The sequence below is a fragment of the Dendronephthya gigantea genome, unplaced genomic scaffold (assembly GCF_004324835.1).
Source record: "Dendronephthya gigantea isolate DGI-Jeju-01 unplaced genomic scaffold, DenGig_1.0 000103F, whole genome shotgun sequence".
NCBI lineage: Eukaryota > Metazoa > Cnidaria > Anthozoa > Malacalcyonacea > Nephtheidae > Dendronephthya > Dendronephthya gigantea.
The window spans coordinates 546,099-561,942 of NW_021163113.1; the positions used below are offsets into that span (position 1 = coordinate 546,099).

The window sequence follows — 15,844 nt, forward strand, 5'->3', positions numbered from 1 at the left end:
ACAAGAATATGTCAATTAGGCTATATAACGGCACTGCAGTCACTGATCATTTCAATAAACATTTTGGGATAAAGTAATGCTATTTCATCCTAACCAATAGGTTTTTTTGGTTTTGTTTTTTTAAGCCATAAAACGCTTCACGAGTACCACAGTAGTCAGTAAACCGTGTTAAGAGCAGATTAAAGATTTTACTTATCGACTTGGTAATTGCTGAGTCCCTTGAGTCCCAAACTGCGAAGGACCATATTCTTCTCAGTAAGTTAGTTATATCATGCGGCCGAAGTAAAGCTAATTGTTACGGTGTGATTTTTTTGTATTTTTAATGAAATGAAATCAATGTGTATACTTATTACTTGGCATAAGAGACCATTATCTTCGCCATTAGACTAGGAGATTTCGGACGAACTGCTATGGTTATTTAATATACTTTATCCTTTTAGTCGAAGTTCAACATGAACTTAGGTTAATCTTGGACACGAACCACCAACTTTCCACTTGGGAGATCATTGTCTTCTTCACCAGGCACTAGACTACGAGATCTTAAGCTGAACGGACAACAGTTAAAGTTTTTCATTTACTTTATTCTTTTCTCGAAGGACATAATGAAAAACAGCTATGCTTGGATTCAAACTTTTCATTTCAACACTGGGAGACCATCATCAAGTACTTGTGCAGAAAAGCTACAGCTGTTTCTTTTATTTTAACTTGATAGGGTCTTAAATTAAATAACAATTTCAACGAGAGGGACACATTACTATAAGAGAATAGAACCTTCGGCTTTACACCGAGAGAGCATTGCCATTGCCTTCACAATTAGATCTGCAGAACGTTTGACGAAACGCCCTATTATCTTTTACCTTATTCTTTTCATCGAAGGATTTTATATATTAAATTATAATTTCAACGAGTATGATTTATTTTCTCCTCTAAAACGTATACAACTGTATCTTATTCGTAGTTTGTATAACTAATATCAACCATTTGTTTTGACGCGATATTTTATCATAAATAGTCCGTAGCACGGAATTTGTAGGGCGCTTAGATTTTGACATGAAGTCCTCAAAGATTGGACTAAGAATTGATTACAGACACTTATACATATGTATTAGTGCAATCAGAAAATACAATGTTTTCGGTGTTATTGTCTCTCTATTAATTAGTATTAATTAGGAATTAATTAACGTTATCTGAGCTTCTCTGTTCAAGAAAATAGACCCTTTTCCCCAAATTATTAGCTTATGCGTGTGTTTCAATCAAAACAATGAGAACAGTTTACATACGAATTACACTTTGGCACACCAACATGGCCGCCATGAGTCCATGCCGCTTATAAGCTATTTGTCATATGACCACCAAAAGATGCACATTTTAACGGTATATTTCAAAATTACAAACTCACGGACGTGGCGATAAATTATGCAATTGCATGCAATCATAATGTGATTTTTAGTTTTATAAAAAGAAACGCAAGCGTCAAAGCCAATCGGCAAAACCTTTTATTAAAAGAAATTCAAGCGTCAAAGTCGGAATCACTGTCATCACCATTTAGAATGTCGTCGACAACATCTGTCACAAGGTCCGAAGGGACTTCTTCACCATTCTCGCACCCAGTGCATTTACAAAGAGGCCCACATCGCATGTTTCGAGAAAAACACGAACACAATCGGGTAGAGCATTTTGTCTTGCGACATGAGCAGTAAATTTGCTCAAGTAGCTCTGGGGGAGCTACGGCAACGGTCATCCACTGAACTGTTAGTTGGGATTCACCGTCAGAGGCACTCCAGCCATGGCCAATAGGACTTGGAGCATTTATCACCGCTTCCAATGATCTCCGTAGTATGGCAGCCTGGTAATTTGCCCTCTTTGTATGCTGGGTGACTTCATCCATGATCGGGGGTAGCCTGGAGTCCAAACAGAATTTTTCCATGAAAATTCTAAGTCGAACTTCTAGCAACGAAGGTAGAACACTCTGACGGTTGTACAGCTGGCAGAGAAACTGCTCTAGAACATCCATTTGAAGATTTGAAATAGACCATTCCTGTCCAAGCTTGGTAAAAGCGGAGATGTATGACGGGTTGCTGATCATAAGTTCATATGGGGTAACTTTTCCCTTTCCTTTCCAGCAGCTGACGCTGTCACAACCAGTGAATGGATGTAATCCCAGCAGAGCTTCTGCCACCCCATCTTTTAAAGTGCTGACTACCGATTCGATATCCACTGTTCTCAACTTTGCTGCTGGACCGCGTTGAATAAACAGTTTACCAGGAAAAAGTTTATAGAGACCTATGCAAATGATAAGTACATCTGTGTCATCTGACTGGATCGTAACTTCTTTGTGTTGTTGAAAGGCGTGCAAAGCATGCAATCCCATCCTCGTGTCAGCTTCTTCGTGATCGGAAAACAAGGCATCTACGGATTCAACCGTCAAGACCGTTGCTGACGCCTTAAACTTGTGACACTGACAGGCATGGGCGAAGTACAACTCAACCCCTTGAAAAAACTTGGATCGACTGTCTTCCAATGTTCAAAGAAAAATTCGATTAAGCTTTCCTTGTTTTTCCCCACCGAGAGGAATTTCTTGAATTGCTTTGGGGTCTTCTTTGAACCATGGTCAACATTTAAACGGATAACAGAAGCATCCTTTCCCTTTCGCCTCTCTCTCTCAGCACCCTTAATACTTGAATCTGGATATTGGTCAGTAACAAAATCGACCCTGGTGCAACGATGTCGAGTAGCTGTAGCTATCACACTCTTCAGTACTTCCGCGGATAATGCATCGAATGTGTTGGGAATGTTCTTCAGACGTTGAATTAGAGCCATGGCATCAATTATCCACGCAGTAGAACGATTCGAATTGCTTACGTCTTCAACATTGCTCTCTAGGTGACGACCAATAGCAGACTTGTCAGTCTTGGCTAACGTTCCGTCATAGTTGGCAAGCGACAATGGTACTGGACACAAAGGATAAGAAAGCACGTACTTGAAGTCCAAGTTATTAAACTTCGCGACTATCAGAACTCGAGCAAGATCCCTCGCTGTGGTTTGTAACACCGCCTTTTCCGATTTTGCCTTAACCGTCTTACTCGTTAATGAGAACGTTTTTAGTTTGAGTGCTTTGATTGTGTTAAAAACATCCAGCTCCTTTTTCTTCAGACGTAGATCTATGTACTCAGCGCATTGTTCCTCTCCAGCAGTTTTGGCTCGTGCAATATCGTGTTTGACCTCCGGTGATGCAATTGCGCCAGAAACAATGTTGACCAACTCGTCATCCTCGATGGAAACTGGGTTTGTCATTGCTTCTATGGTATTGATCACACTCTTTACAGCTTTCTCATCCTTTAGCCTCCGTGTGATATCCATTTCCTTTCTCTGACGTGTACAATTACCGCGACCAGCCATACTCTCACATACAGATTGAATCTCTGCTCTATCAGAAAAACTTTTAATCCATCGGTGGACAGCAGATTTGTTAATTGAGAATCCAATAACACCGCCTTTAGTTTTGGAATTCTTATTTAGTGTCTGCTCGAGAGTTTGATCCATTGGAGTCTGACTGAATGGCTGAGACGTGCGTTGGGTTGCAAAATTTCCAGCAACCATTTGCTCATGAATATCTGGATTACTGGTTGGCAGGTTTAGCATTTCTAACCAGTATATTGGTAGGTAACGAGAATAGTGAACGCGGTCGTACGCAAATATCCAGGGTAACATGCGTCGAACCGAGCTGAGATGCAAGGACCAATCACCCACTCTGGAGATACAAATAGAAACAGAATTATATTTTGCAGCGTATAGTTTTGCAATCGGTTCGAACTACATGACTTGTATAATTAAAAAGGACTATTAATCAATAAAATGCATGAAAGAAAGCATGATTACTATTTAGTCCACTAACCTAGTTGCCCTTACGAATTCCAGTAGTATATCTACCATTTCAAGGAAACTTAACCAATAACCAAAGGTTGGATTTGACCCCCCTCTTTCACTGGTAAATTCATGTAACTTTCTCACGAAATTTTGGACATCATCACTCTTTACAAATTCAGTAAATGTTCCATTACTAAAAGCTGCCTTCATATCGTGTACTACATGTTCCAAACAATTTCTCTCATCAACGGACATGGAATCTAAAAAGGCAGTGATAACGAGACGGTATATTGCCTCATAGATGATTTTCATTGATCTGATACTACGGTTGTAGTGTTTTCCTGACAATACACCGTTGACAGATCCTTTTGCGATGATATTGCTTTCAATGAGAATATCGCGTAAACCACCGTCTTGAAATCGTTTGCCAATCACTCCGAGAAAGCTCATAATGACATGGAATTCACCAAGGCGTAGTACTATTCGACTCTGAAACATGCCTTTGGTCCAACGGATCCACTGTGCTTTAGCATAAACAGCTTCATCCATGACAACAACCATGGAATTTTGGTTCAGTTTGTCTGCTATGTCTATGCTTTGGGAGAGGACAGCGTTGACGACGCCAAGATCCGTGGGACTGCCATCAATAATTGGAAGATAGCCAATACGACTTTTCTCAGGAACCTGCGTTGTGAGCTGTGTAAAAAATCCACTCCATGACGGTAAAGGTGTTTCTTCCTCTTCATCACAGCGAAAATTTGCTAGAACGTAGCAAATGTTATCAAAACCAACAGGTCTACTCTCATCTATGTCAGTAACTTCAAATCTTGTAGACAGACTCAGCTTTTTCTTTAAGACGAATGGCTCTATTTCTGTACTTGACACCTCTACTCGTTTCCCTCTTGACTTGGAAATTCCGTGACGATTTTCATCATCTAGTACAGAAGCTTCGGACATCCGTTGAATAACTATACCAGTGGTGCAATGTGTTGTTCCTTTTCCACTCAGTGTTTCTTCGTTTATGTCATTGTTGTCAAATACACATGTCGTAAATGACCCACTAAAACCACGTGGTATAACACTGCTTTGCTGTGCACGGTATCTGGCAAGATCTGAGTCGTAATCAATGACTGCCTTTGGGGATATACAATGCCCCAGTCCTGATACAATGTCAATTAACTTTGAACTGCCCGTAAGATGTCGAATTGTAAGGCCAAGAATAAGATGCTTCGGTACGATTCTTCTTCCTTTGGACTTAAGGTAGATAATGTCCTGACAGATGGACAAAATCTTTTGACGTTCGGTGTCGTTGTCAAGCTCTACCAATTTTTTTTCACTAGCAGAAACTGGTTCACAGCATACACCAGTTATCCAAGCCAAGAAATTGAACAGTTCAATTGGCACAATTTTTTGTGCAGCATCTTCTGTGAGATCGGAAGCTAACGGGGGGTTTGGAACATTTAATCGTGGAGACATCTCAATAGCTTTCTTCACAATTTGGGACGAGAGGAATAATTGTCGCTGGTCGTTGGGTTCTAAATTTCCCATAGCACGTACTTCATCTTCGTCACTAGATTCCTCTGTCGATTCAGGGGCAACAAACATAGTATTTTGTTCACAACTGCAAACCAGCTCACAGTTTGCAATTTCTTTGACTTTGATATAAACCAAAGATGGGAATGATTTCTTCAACTTCCGCTTCAAGTTCCAATTTGACAAATAAGATGCATCTGTGTCTGGCTGCAAATATCTGCTGTAAATTTCTGCCAATTTCGAGATCTTTATTATTTCACCACCACCAATAATACGTTCTTGAATGATTTCACTACAGAATTTCAAATAAGCATCTCCAGTTGATATTTTGGATTCTACTGGAATATATGTGAACGTTCGAAAGCAGGAATGGTGATACTGGGCTTCCTTTGCTATTAAATCTTCCCCTTCAACAATAAGCAGCACATTCTCATCCTGTTTCTTCTGAGCAGCAACTTTGACAGCATTTTCTGCACTTGGGGACTTGGTCAATGGTTCTGGCTTATAAGCCCCTAAGACAAAAGTAACTATTGAACAGATGACAGAAGCAATGCTCAGTGGATATGACAGAAACAATGGCATAACTATAGGACGCATATTTAACATTCTCTCAGAAAATTTAGGAATCACGCTAGCTGATCATGCCCATATGACCATGCCTATATGTTGACAAATGGGCATTAGACAAACATGTACAATGGACATATAGTGCAGCAATAAAATGTTCTAATTAGGAAAAAATTATAATGTACATCAGTGAAAAAAAGTTTATTCAAATAGACAATAAAAGTTTTTTATTTGTTTTTTTTTAATAGACAATAAAAGTACAGCAAATAACAATTGCTTTTCAGACTTTATAATAATACCTATAATACCTGTTCTACTATCTTTTTTGTATTTTTCCTTTTGGCAGATAATGCATTTTTTTCCAAATAATGGCACTGTTCCTTTAACAATCTGGCTTGTGGTATCTTGACTTAGTCTTGTCTTCTTTCTGAAATACCAGAGCCTTTTTTAAGAATTTAAAGTGGGGCATGAAGGGGCTGCAAGGAAAGGAAACCCAGCATCAGGTGGTGAACATGGGAAGCCTTAACTGACACTGGGATTTCCAGAATTGAACCCCAGAATTGAACCTTGTTGCTGTGGTTTCCTACATATAATTCCCATCTTTAATTAATTCCCATCTAAATACATTGAATGAAGATTTGTAGTTGTATGTCCCACATGAGTTGTAATTGTATGTAATTTAGTCATAAAATTATAGAGACCAACTTGGCAATAGTTTTGCTATGCAGAAAAATGAGAAAATATTAAATTCGCAAACAATTTAATTACCGTGTATGGATCAATTGCTTAATTATTATTTTAGTATATACAGAAAAAGCATTGCATTATATAATATTCAGCTGGTAACAATTGAGAAATACCTGGGAATACTTTCATTACTTTCATCGACAAACTGACTACTTCTCTTCTTTGAGGATTTTAGATTTTTCTTATTTGTGAAAAGCTGGTAGCACTTCCTGTGGTAACCACACGATGCAGGAAATACTTGTTCACCCCCCAAAATTTCATTAAGCAGCTTAGATGCAATATCACCATATGATCGTCCATATTCGTCTTGTGTTTTCATCCATTCTTGGGCATAATATAGAATAGTTTCGCCGGATTTCGTACTTACTTGAACAACTTTGTCGTTTGCATCACTACCTTTGTCCGAATGTACACAGCACTCCATATTTTTTTAAATAAAAGCACATTGCAAAAAGCATATTGTATTATTGTTCGCCATGTTGTCATTGTTTTCATTGTTGTGTCCAGTGGTTGTGTCCGCCGAATTACCGGAATTATTTTGCGAGATTATTTTTTTGCGGGAATTAAATGTCGAGAGCGAGTGAAAAACGTTTGTAGAATATTTGTCTTTTTTTGGTGTTTAGCGATGCGTTGCGATAGAAAACATTGTGGATTACGAAAAATAACTATTTAAACGTGATATATTAAAACAGTTTTCATAATCCGAACGAGTGAGGACTTCAATAAGCGCGTACGGATTCCGTGCTACGGACTAAAAGGTATGCAGTTCTTTAAGCAAAGAAGCTTTACCTTACCATAAGTTAGTAATATGGGGCAAGGTGAAGTTAATGGTTGCGGTGCGATGGTCTTGTATTTTCAATGAAGTCAAGTCTAATTTCACAAGTCTAATATATATTTATACTAATTATTATTTTAACAAAATAATTTCCCACTACACAGGCAAATTTTGAAACATTCTAATAAAATTACCGAATTTACCTGAATAAATACTTCAAAAAATATGATCTATATGAGCCAAGGACGTTTGAAAGTTTTTTGGACATAAAATATTGTCATTTTTGCTCAAAATAGTAAAGTGGTTCCCTTTACTCTGGGCACAATTACTCTCCACAAGTTTTCGATATCTTGCAAGGAAATACGCTTTCGATATATCACATCCCAATGCACGACTTTTACAAGGTAACCAGAAATACATGCATGCAGCAACCCCTAGCAAATGTTTCCATCATTCAATACAAAATTTAAGTTAGTGTAAACATTGCCCATTTTATTTTGCTGCATTATACCATGCCAGCAATTAGGTAATGGTTTAAAATCGAAGTTTCAAATTATCAAAACAGTACAAAATCTTCAAAGACAAAGAAAAAACTTCAAATGTTATTTTATTCTGTAATTGCAGTCGACGCCGGCGGCTAAAAGTTTTATACTTTAAAATATAGTGTGTATTTTTGATACCAAATTCAAATTACACTTTCAAAAACACTTTTTGAAGTTAAAGCAAAGGTGTAATAGCCTAGCTTTCACAGGTTTATGCGTTTGCATAAAAAGCTGAAAATTAAACAAATAAACGGCATACAAAGATGAAAACTATACAAATACGGTTCATCCTTTCCGCGAAACAAATACGAAACAAACAAAGTAAACACGTACCATTTGAAAACACTCAAGCTTGCAGATTATGAATTATTTCTCTTACACGGCTTTGTCTTGACTGTATCCATGTTCATCTTTGCTATCTGTCGTGCTTCATATATCTTGTTTCTTTTCGTTTTACTTTGCACAAAGTTAATGAACACTTTTACAAAAAGGTTTACCAAATGACAGTTAAATTGCTGACGTTCTCATTGAATAAAAACTTTCTGTTTTAGCCAATCAGAACGTTTGTTGATTACCAGTTTTTACTCGCGCATGGGCATAACTTACAAAACTATCCAACGCCGACTGTCCATGACATAGAATTTGGACAACTTTGGATTCGGCTTTGTTCTCTCGGGTTCCGGGTGTAATTCCTAATCTCCGAGCGGAATTAGTACCCTCGCAGGTGCTCCGCGCCCGCTCGGGGAAAATCATTTAACACGATTCTTATGGGCCCGAGATGGAGTAGAGGCAAGAGTAGAGGCGGCCCATATGCCGAACCCCTTTCAGCAAGTCACCACATACTATGCTCTTCACTCGTGTTCATACACGTAACAGTCAGTCTGAGTAATTGACGAAGTAAATTTCTAGTGGCATTGGTGCTATTTCTAGGTTGAAACCGTTTGTTTTCAGAAATAATCTTATATCTGTTAACAACGCAAACGCACTAGTGCAAAAATATTTTGACTATTTTTGTGAGGTGTGGGATCCAATCGGTATTAATTTATCTAATAAACAGCAGAGAAACTTCAAAACAGAGCTGCAAGAATAGTTATTTTTATGGTCAACAAAACTGGCGTGGGTGATTTATCCGGCTGACAAATACTTCGGCAGACCTCGAGCGAGAACGAGCGAGTGTTTGTTTACGCCAAATAAGACTGAGACGCTCACTGTGTCGGAAGGTAAAATAATAATCCCGCCATTTTACCTACGAAATTTCCGCGTGGAAGCCTGGATCATATGTTACCCTGGGTATTCATCCATCGAAATCCACGATTAGTCACAGAATTTATGTATTTATGTTAATATAAAAAAACCAAAACCTTTTCCTAAAGATACACTATATCAACACGTTGTTTTTCGAAAACCGGCTTCAATGGCCTTATGGGCCGTATTCGGCACAGGGTGCCCTAATTGTACTTATTCGGGTTACACTCTCCCCTACTTTAAAAGTTCATCGCATCCGATGTTATGTCAACATGTCCGACTGTCCGGGTACTAAATACTACTTCTATATTTCCACAGTAAATAGGTTGATCAGGCCTACTCACACTCACAACTTTACACTCACACTCACACACGCACTCAACTTAAACAATGTTACTTGGCGCTAAATTGCGTCCTAACACGTGTAACAAGCTAAATTTCTACTATTGTAGCTTTACTAGCTTAGTTCAAAATGTCATGTTCGTGGAATTAGTTACCACATTCCAAACTGTCCAGTAGGGTACGGTTGAAACATTTTCCAAGGGTACTGCACTATCGATAACCCGCTGTACGGTGGTGGTAACCATCCCGAGTGTAGTGGGAGGTAGGGAGGAACTTGCCAAGGTTGTATGTCCGTAGGTGGTGGTACCCATCGGGGGGGAAAAGGGGGGTAAGGAGGAATTTGCCAAGGCTCTATGTTCATAAGAGGAGGAGGAGGGAGTAGCCATCCGGGATTTGGCGGGGGGTAGGGAGGAAATTGTGTAGGTTGCATATTTGAATTAATCGCTTGGCAGAATAGGGCTGGGTTTCCGGGTTGATTATAACCAAATCGTACCGGCGCCTGTCGTATTCGTTGTGGTCGTTCTCTTGGATCGACGGTGTTCTCATCATTCCGCAGTTGGTCTCCATTCTCAGTCCCTTCGTTCTGTGGTGGAGCATTTCCGTTCCCGGCTTCGTTGTTGTGGGGTCCTCCTTGTTCTCTTTCACCCTCGTCAATAGCGACTATCATATCTGGATCTTCATCTGGGGTTTCTTCATCATTCACTTCATTTGGCACTATAACGGGTTCCTGCTGTTCTGGTTGGGCCGCTCTGTATTCTTCGACGACTATTTCTGGGTAGTCTTCGTCCGTGTCCGATTCCCGTGGTTCATTCGTTGTTTCGTCTCTAACATTGGGCTTCTTACGTCGTTTCTTCCGGTTTTGGCTATTTCTCGCGTTCTCCGTGTTGGTCGATGGTTGTTCCAGTAAATGGCACGGCAGAAGCAGGTTTCTATGAAGTACGCGTACTCTTCCTTCTGTTCCTTCCGGCTTTACTTTATACACTGGACTATTTTCGCCCTTACGTTCAACGACAATGTGGATCTTGTCCTCCCAGTAAGCTCTTAACTTACCCGGTCCCCCACGTTCGCTCAAGTTACGAATCAACACGCGGTCTCCTGGTTTCAGCGAGGAGCTGTGTACTTTCTTCCGATCTCTCTCCCCTCTCTTTCGAAATTGGCTCCCCATTCTTCTCTTAGCAAGCTCGTACGCCTCTTTCATTGCTGTTGCCCACTGCTCCACATATTTCGGGTAGCTTGCTCGCTTCGGTTGGTGACACAGTCCGAATATTTGGTCTATTGTGAGTCTTGGTGCTCTACCAAACAACAAGAAGAATGGCGAGAATCCTGTTGCGTCGTTTCTCGTACAGTTATACGCATGCACCACTTTATTGAGATTATCAGCCCAGCTGGACTTTCTTTCTTCTGGTAGGGTTCTAAGCATAGCGAGCAAGGTCTGGTTAAATCGTTCAGCCTGCCCATTTCCCTCGGGGTGGTATGGTGTTGTCTTAGAATGCTGTACTCCGCAAAGTTCCTCGAGGTGTTTGAACAGATTATTTTCAAATTCACCGCCCTGATCGTGGTGGATACGTGCAGGAAACCCAAATCGAAGAACGAAATCGTTGTATATTTTCGTCGCAGCTGTTTTAGCGGATTTATTACGGGTTGCGTACGCCTGAGCGAATCGAGTGAAATGGTCCACAATGACTAAAATATATTCATATCCGCCTTTGCTTTTCTCTAAATGCACGAAGTCGATCGATATTAGTTCGAATGGTGCTGTGGATGTGAGATGCTGCAAGGGTGCCTTAGGGAATACTTTTGGACGTCTCTGTTTTAAACAGGTACATTTGTTCGTGATAAAATGTTGTATGTCCCGTTGCATGTAGGGCCAGTAGAACCTCGTTTTCGCCAGTTGAAACGTTCTCTCCCACCCCAAATGGCCCATCTCCTCATGAAGTTCATGATACACCATACGATGAAATTGTTTGGGTAGTACCAACTGTAGGTATTCACCCGCACGACGTCGCAATATCCCATCTTCGCCAAGTTCCAGTTTTTTCCATTCATTCATTAAACGTCGTGTTGTTTTGCTTTCGTCCCATCTGTCTCTCATTTGCGGTTTGTCAGAGCTGCTCTCGAGGTACTGGATCACTTGTTTCAGGTCATGGTCATTCCGTTGTGCTTCGAGTAGAGCTGCTGGCGAAATTGTCTGTTTATCGGCACATTTCGTTTCCTCTTGGTTTGCAATGTCTCTGTTGGCGGTCACAGCGTCAATCCAAATCGCTTTTCCAGCTGCTTGTGCTGCCACTCCTTTAACAATGGCTTCGATAGTCTCCTGACTTGTCTCTGCTGTACATTGGCTAACGTACTCTTCGAAATTTACGGGCATTCGTGATAGCGTATCAGCGACTTGATTTTTCGGACCGGGGAGGTATTTTATGGTGAAATTGAAGTCGGCGAGTTCTGCTACCCAACGGTATCCTGTAGCGTTCAACTTTGCTGACGAAGTAACATAAGTTAGTGGGTTATTGTACGTGTATACAACAAATGATGGCGCGTAATAAAGGTAATCGCGGAAATGCTCACTGATAGCCCACTTCAAAGCTAAGAACTCAAGCTTTCCGGAATGCAAATAGTAGTTCTTTTTAGCCGTCGTCAGTGCCCGTGAACCATACCCGATAACTCGCATTTGGCCGTCTTGGTATTGGTAGAGCGCTGTCCCAAGGCCTTTGTCCGAAGCATCAGTATATAATGCATATGGTAGGTTTACATCAGGATATGCCAAAATAGGTGGACTGGAAAGAAGGTCGATAAGACTGTTTAACGCGTTTTGGTGTGTTTGTAACCACGTTACTGGTTTAGATGAACGTACACAGTTCCCTTTTCCAGCGTCTTTCAGTAGATCAAATAATGATTTGGCTAGTTTTGCAAAATCTGGAACGTAGCGACGATAATAACCGAGAAGTCCTAATAACTTTCTAACTTCCCCGATTGACTTTGGTGGCGAGTCCTTGAGGGACTTTAAAGCATAAACGTTTTTGGGATCGATCCAGTAGCCTTTCTGCGAGACAATTCTCCCAAGGTAGCAAACCTTCTTCCGAAAGAAGTTACATTTCTTTGCCTTTAATTTGACACCATGGGCGCGCAACCGTTGAAGTACAGTCCTTACGTGATCTAGATGTTCCTCGAAGCTTTTACTAAACACTATTATATCGTCTAGATAGGGTATGCAAATTTCGTCTCGCAGACCTTCCAAGCACCCTTCCATGCAACGCTGAAATGACGCAGGGGCGTTGGAAAGGCCGAAGGGTATACGCACCCATTCGTATAACCCCCATGGGGTAACGAAGGCGGTCATTGGTCTACTGTCCACGTGCATATGTCCTTGGTGGTACGCCTTTCCCTGGTCCACCAAAGAAAACCACTTGTTCCCGCCCAAGCCATCGAGTGTGTCCTGTACCCTCGGTAACGGGTGTCTGTCTGGAACAGTACGTTTGTTCAGTTCTCGATAATCGACACATAAGCGCATTTCACCGTTCTTTTTACGAACACATACCACAGGGGACGAGTATGGAGACTTTGACTTCGTTATCCAACCTCGATTTAACAAATCTTCAATATGTTGCTTCACTTCGGGGTACAAAACTCGTGGAATGGAATTGTATGTTTTCTGAACTGGTGTTTGGTCTCTGAAGTTGAGTTTTAACTCAAGTTCATCTATGCAACCGATGTCATCATCAGATTTTGAGAACACTGCTTTTTCTTCCTCTAACATTTGTCTGACACTGGCTTGTTGTTGCATTGAAAGACCACTTAGGTCCAAATCATCAATGGGGTTGTAGTCACTGTCTTTGTTTCCCGTAGTATTTGATTGGTGCATATCTTTTTGCATGGTTGGTGTTGTACAGTTCTTTTTAGCTTCACAATAAACTGAATTAACTGTTTCCTTGTCACCTAAGTCTGCATTTCTCAGATAAACTTCCTGTGGTGTCACCGATTTCACTAACTGTATTGTTCCAAGAATAGTTCGCTTGTTAAGTGTAATGTCATGATTACTAGTGTTTGTAACATTAATTTGAACTCGACAAGATGACCCATGGGGAATGGTTAGTAATTCCTCAGATATCTCTATACCACTTGGCCATAACTGTTCGCTATCAGGTTCAAACAGTACTGGTATTCTCTTTTCCACTGGTCCGGTATTTGCACGACATTTCACACTAACAGTTGTCTTTTGAGGGATGATGATGTCTTGTTTAATGGTCTTTACGAAACACAGTTGTTCTGGGGATGGGGCTTGCATAAAGCTGACAAGAGATTGTATCTTTTCGCACTGGATATCAGGAAATGAGGCTGCCCACTCCCTAGCTACTTCATCTGGTGCTTCTTCTTTCTTTACTAATTCTTCTATGACATTATATCCAATTATTGGATAGTCAAGTGTTTCACGAGTCACTAACATTGGTACAAGTATTGTTTGGTCAATACTTGATGTTTCTAATTTAAACTTAACAACAACAAATCCTATATATGGCATGCATGTCCCATTTGCAGTTTTCAAGTCCAGTTCAGTTCCATCCTGGAGCAAGGTTTCAATATTATTAAGGGGTAAATCAGGCAAATGTTCATCCAACCATTTCTTAGAGATCAGTGACACTTGTGCACCAGTGTCCCATAATGAATGTACCTTTTGTCCATTTAACTGACAATGTACCATACATCTTTTACCCACTAAACCCACCACTTTCGAATACTCAAGTGGGCTTAAATGCCTCACATACGTTCCATGATCTGAATTTCTCTGAGCATTGTTATCTACTTTAAATTCTCTGACTGACATGCATAGTATTTTATGTTCTCCCCAGTGCTGCCTTTGGCACTCTCTTGAACAATATCTCACTAGTTGGCAGCCAGAACATCTTGGAAATGGTTTTTCACACTGTTCAATCTTTAGACATTTAGCACAAAAATGGGACTTACTTGGTTTACTGGCTACTTCCTGTCCCTCGGCGGTAGCCATCTCCCGTTTCCCGAGTTCTGTCTCTTCTTACATCCTCTGGCAAAGTGGTCAGAACTGCCACATCGGAAGCAGTGATCACAGTTCACACTATTGGTTTCCTGACACTTTGTACACAGTCGTTTCCTGTGACCAGGTTGTTCATCCCTGTGGCTCATTTCTTGCTCTTTACTCTTTGCTTGTTGATTTGTAATTGTTTCCCTGAGCTCAGCAAGTTCTGCTTGTACTGTTCTTATTGCTGTTACTAGCTCACCTTGCTTGGGTGCTTTCTTCTCTTTCACTGGATGGTCTTGTTCAACTGGGTGTTCACCCTCAACTGTCGTAGAGTTTGCTGCTTGAACATTATAGACATTTCTTTGTCTTGTCTGACTTGCTTTACCAAATTTCTTTTGCCGCTCTGTTTCAGTCGATACAATCCGGTTCATTTGCTCTATTAACAGTTCATCTGTTATATCCGACTGCTGTAAGAATGGGCGTAGCTTTGTTCTTACTGCTTCATGATGAAGTCCAGTTTCAAGTGAGTGTAAAAACAAACCCTGAACCAGATTTTCATCATATTTAATCTTTACCCCTGCTTCTTTAGAGGCAAAGAGAACCTTTTGACGCAAGTCTAAAGCTCTTATCAAAAAGCTCTGTGGGCTCTCTTCTGGTGCTTGTACAATTGTTGTTAATTGTTGATATAGCTCGGTAGCACTTTTCTCCTGAAAGTGTGATCTCAGGATTGCACGTAACCTCGGCAACTCCAAATTGCTTATCGTCTCTAGGTAACTTCGCAACTGCATGCTAGGGGTAATTGCCCTTATGACAGCATCAGTCACCTCAGCCTCTGGGTAACCCTTTGACAATGCACTTTCAATCTGCCTGACCAAGCTTACAAAAGTGAGTTTATCTTTTTGACCAGGTTCTCCTATTTGCCCATTAATCTTGAACTCCCTACGCAATACTTGCTTAAGATAATTTGCAATTGGTTTACTTACAGTTGTTGTTGTCGTCACTTGACTTGCCTTCAGTTCAGTTTGTTCCATCTTTGCCTGGAGAGCTTCCACTTGCTTTTGATGGTCTTTTTCCAAGTTGTCGAGTTGTGCTTTCAACACTTCCAATTCCTTGTTTACTATCCCAGGGGATTCTTTCCCAGTCGCCTCTTCCTCAGTAACCTCAAGCAACTGTTCTTTTATTTTACCCAAGAAAGAGCGACATTCATCCTCACTTTCAAACTGGGATACCTGCTCT

The 15,844-nt window shown here is 40.6% G+C and overlaps 1 protein-coding gene across 1 annotated transcript; it reads right to left on the minus strand.

Moving 5' to 3' along the window:
* Window positions 1-2,424: 2,424 nt before the first annotated feature.
* Window positions 2,425-7,454, minus strand: LOC114534599. The gene is made up of 5 exons (XM_028556061.1): window positions 6,828-7,454; window positions 6,276-6,394; window positions 5,780-5,912; window positions 3,896-5,692; window positions 2,425-3,751 (listed from the first exon to the last, which is right to left on the minus strand). The coding sequence occupies exons 1-5, from the start codon at window positions 7,136-7,138 to the stop codon at window positions 2,425-2,427; spliced, it is 3,687 nt and encodes a 1,228-aa protein (XP_028411862.1). The 5' UTR covers window positions 7,139-7,454.
* Between the last annotated feature and the right edge of the window lie 8,390 nt (window positions 7,455-15,844).